This window comes from Microtus ochrogaster, chromosome 16 (assembly GCF_000317375.1).
Source record: "Microtus ochrogaster isolate Prairie Vole_2 chromosome 16, MicOch1.0, whole genome shotgun sequence".
Classification (NCBI taxonomy): Eukaryota; Metazoa; Chordata; class Mammalia; order Rodentia; family Cricetidae; genus Microtus; species Microtus ochrogaster.
In genome coordinates this window covers 50880912-50885554 of record NC_022018.1, presented here as the reverse complement: position 1 = coordinate 50885554, position 4643 = coordinate 50880912, and the positions used below count along the sequence as shown (strand labels likewise).

Here is a 4643-nt window from a genome sequence, read left to right as displayed (position 1 = left end):
TCACTGTGAGTTCGAGACCAGCCTGGTCTACAGAGCTAGTTCCAGGACAGGCACCAAAGCCACAGAGAAACCCTGTCTCGAAAAACAAAAACAAAAACAAAACAAAACAAAAAAAAAAACCTCAATTTCCTGAGTTTGTCCTATAGTAGGACACATATCTAGACTTTGTATGTAGAGAAAAATAAATTGCATGTAAAAATAAAACTATTTGATTGACTTATCATGGATGAAAGCAGAGACATGCACCAGACAATGGTGGCACACGCCTTTATTCCCAGTACTTGGGAGGCAGAGGCAGGCGGATCTCTGAGAATTCAAGACCAGCCTGGTCTACAAGAATAGGCTCCAAAGCTACACAGAGAAACCCTGCCTTGAAAACAACCCCCCCCCCAAAATACTCTGCCTAAATTTTTTAAAGTAGACCGACCATAGTACCACATGCCATGAAGGTGTAAGCCAATCATAAAAAACATTGAACACTGTTTGACTCAAAAGTCCCACAAAGCAAGACACCATTTGGGGAAAGAGAATGAAGATATTTGTTTTTTTTTTCCCCATGTGTACCTCACTCACAAGATTATTAACCCCACTTGGATGCAAAGACTTATTTGGCCTACTAACTAAAAACTGCTGTTTCCATTAACAATATGTCAATCATTACACTCATGGCAATATGAAGAAGTTCCCTAAAGACTGTTATGATGATCTTGTTAGGGAAAGGAGACACAGGAGGAAAAGTATGGAATGTAAAGGTGGTTAGTTCTTATTATCAACAACTGTTGATATTTCAAACAACAAGACATAGGCAACAGTCATAGGACATGGTGTATGGGTATTAAATCAACCTTGTTACACTCGAGGTCTCGGCCACCATGTTTAACATCAACCAAAACCTTATGTTCATCCATGAGAACCACAGAAAGTTTTAACTTTGGGAGCCATTAGCATTTGTCTAAGGTTATTATTCCCCATATGTAAGCAATAAGACGTCAGCCTGCTGCTGAGGGCTAGGTAGTGTGGATGATTCAAGAGAGAAGGAATGTTATTGTGTAGGCCACAAGAAAAAACAATCGGCTCGAAATATCAGCCTTGAGTTTAACTGGGTGATCCGCCCGTGATGGAAGAACAAAGCAGCCCAGAGCTCATAGACCACAGGGTCAAGCGAGACTTCAGCTGAAGAAAGAGAACGGCATCCTGACAGTTCCAGACCAAGCCGCTGACCCTCAGAAACTTTGCTCATACTGTATGAGGGTTGGTGATCTACTTAGTGAGACAATACTGAAGCCTATGCAGGAAACATCTTCCTCCGACTTCTCAAATACTAAAAAGAGGGACCATCCAGTTCAAGACTGGCTTAAGGGTGGAAGGAGGGATTGAGCTCCTTCAAAAGATCTGTTCCAACCAACGGTTATAAAAACACACACCCTACAGACAAATGTAAGGAAAAAGGCTGTAAAAATTGCTCCAAGGCCAAAGTTAGAACACATCAGCCTAGCACTTTGTAAATGCTATTAGAATAACACACACCCACATTCCTAGGTATCGCCATGACCGCAACAGCAGTACCAAAAGGATGGACAAAGGCCACTTTCTCATGAGGACCAATAACAATGTTTCGACTGGTTATTGTTCTAAGATGATCTTCAAGAGTAAGAAAAACAGTGAGAAGACGATTTTAAGAGAAATTTCCCTTCGTGTTATTATTATGAAACCATTTTACTTTTGCAATACCTTTCTGGACACAGCCCAAATCAAAAACACAAAATAACCAACACAACGAAAATTCCATTTCCTGCTAGTCTGAATTTTTGTTTGCTTTTCTTTTTCTCCTGGCTGTGAGAGTTGAAATTGCATGTGGTGATTACTGCTTTACACCTTTTGTAGCCTGTTGTGGTTCTGTTGACAGCCCACAGGTGCTTTAATCTTGCAGGTAAGCTCCTATAAAGAAGATCTGGGGAAAAAAACCACATCCCCCACTAGGATAAGCAGAAGAATATGTACCTCGTTCAAACTTTAACCTCTGGTAAAGTTGATACTCGGCCACGGGCACCAAACAGGCAATCTGAAATCAGAGACGTTGGAGAGAGATGAGATTTCGGTCAGCGGAGGGTCCTACATCCCCAGCCCTTTCTGATACATTTCTCTGACTTTGCCTCTATACCCCCTCTCCCAGTTGCCTGGAAACCATTGTCCCTACTTGTTCATGCAGGAAGTAACACAAGCAGCAATTCACAAGCCATCCCCATCCTCTTGCCAAGGTTAGGCACCACCGCTCAAGCCGTGAGGAATAAAACTCCCTGGTTGCCTCCATTCCTTGCCTTGGTTGGCAGCTACTAACCAAGGTTTGTTATCTGGGGCTTTCTCGTTGTTTGTGGACAGATATGAAAGAAGCTCTTTCCTTCTTTACATTTACTGGAAAAGAGACTTTCCAAAGACTATAGATGTATCTTTGGATCTTTAAACACTAAGGTTAAGTAGACAGCACCTCAGTAAATACGCAAACTTTGTACATAGAAATGGTATGCTCTGAATGATACAAACTTTTCTACTGGCAAAATTCCCTTCGCTTATACCACACTGACATATTGTGCAATGGCAACAAGGCAATGTCTTATGACATTGCTTGTGACTAGACTCCCATTTCTACTTTGGACAGCAGAATGAACCAAGGGCTTCCTAGTAAACAACGATGATTCATACTGACAGCGACACTGTTAAACACATTAAACATCTTAAAATTATATTTCAAAGTCAGGAAAAGCTAACTGCTCATATAAACTGGAATCCTAAAAATATTAGCTATATTGATGGCAATGTATAACCATGTTGATGTTGCCAAATTACAAATGAGAAACAGAAGGATTTGATATCAGCTTCCCAGGAACTCAACAAGTTAATCATGGGCCCCTACTCTTAGCTTGATAATTCTAGCATTAAACTATGAAGCTACTATACGTATGAATTATTATATATACATCATGCATATATGAACTATAGCTATGATTTTGTTACAAAATACACTTAAAACAGTTTTACAATTGACAAAACAAAAGCCTGCTTTGAGAAAACTACAATAAGATGATGATGCCAATATAATTGTGTTTAATAATACAATATATTTTAAAAGTACATTTATAATAAAATTATGTACCTCAAAAGTAGTCTCGGTCTGTTTATCTCACAATCAGACCAAGTTAATAGAAATGAATTAAAGATCACAAAATAAACAAGTTCAGTCTTCAGCATACCTAACTCAGTACAATAAAATCGGTCCATTCTGAAAAACATTTCCCTTCAAACTTTCTTTTACCAAATTTGGGGGGGATGAGTTTTCACCTGGTACCTTAAAGAAAAGTCCCTTAACAAACCTTGTGAGAAAAAAATAGGTCCAATTTCACGATATATGCATTTTGCTATAGTTCTGTTAAAAGTATAATTGGACTTTAGTAATATGGAAAGTTAAATTTGTTAATTTGCTATAGTACCACCCAAAAAAAAACTCCCCTAAAAGTCAAAGGCATCATGAATAAATTCAGAGTTGAGGCCGGGCGGTGGTGGCGCACGCCTTTAATCCCAGCACTCGGGAGGCAGAGGCAGGCGGAACCCTGTGAGTTCGAGACCAGCCTGGTCTACAAGAACAGAGCTAGTGCCAGGACAGGCTCCAAAACCACAGAGAAACCCTGTATCGAAAAATCAAAAAAATAACTAAATAAATAAATAAATTCAGAGTTGAAGAAAGAAAGTCCAGGCATCAGGCATTAGAAGATGGAGCTCATTGCTTGACTTTGTTACTGGTCGCCGTAAGTAGAGGGCAAATGATCTAAGGCTTGGACTCAAGCTGACTTGGGGTAGGCCTCATCTGGGTTTGTATTCCATAATCCTATTTTTACCTTCCTCTTCTCAAATGCTGCCGAGATCACTGATTCTATGCAACAGTCATCACCCTCAACTAAAATGATTTGCATCAGATTGATACAGACCTTCTTTAAATCCATCAAAGAAGCTCCAAATAATATTATTTTTCCAGTGATGAACAAGTCATATAATAGCTAATCCACATAATATTTGTGGGAGACAAGAAAATAGGAGAGAAAGTGTTTTTAGAGACAGATTCTATGTTAATGAGAAAAAAGACAGACAGTGGCGCGGTAAAAGCTACTAACAATAGGGCTGGGTGTTTATTTTAAATTAGAAAGGCAGATTCCATCAGACCAATACTTTAAGGCCAAGAGGAACGGCATAAATCTCTAACATTTTATGTGTTGACCTAGTTTGATTTTCCCACTTACTATTTCATAAAGTCAAATATTTATTTAGAATTAGGCTTTAGCAAAGTAAGTCAACTTTTGCCCTGAAGTTTGTAGTCACCAAGAGTCACCAGTGCTCAGTCTGATCCTTGCAGAATACAGATAAGGCCCAGAGCACACTCATCTTCCTACCAGCTCTGCCCTTCAGGAGCACATCTTCTTAGTACGCTTGCTGACAGCCTACCACAGGACATCTGGGCAAGACATCTGGGCTACGTTCAAGATGTGCTCACAGAATGAAATCACTCAGAACAACACACACACTTAAGAGTCAAAATGAAGCCGGGCGGTGGTGGCACACGCCTTTAATCCCAGCACTCGGGAGGAAGAGGCAGG

The 4643-nt window shown here is 39.9% G+C and overlaps 1 protein-coding gene across 4 annotated transcripts in view; it reads right to left on the bottom strand.

Annotated features, from left to right (window-relative positions):
* The window catches only part of Rnf144b (ring finger protein 144B), a 136746-nt gene that overhangs the window by 18059 nt on the left and 114044 nt on the right, over positions 1-4643 (bottom strand). For all 4 annotated transcript variants that reach the window (XM_026783108.1, XM_013349148.1, XM_005355149.2 and 1 more), the window contains exon 4: positions 2002-2062. In XM_026783108.1, coding sequence (XP_026638909.1) covers positions 2002-2062 — 61 coding nt within the window. The remainder of the gene's footprint in view (positions 1-2001; positions 2063-4643) is intronic.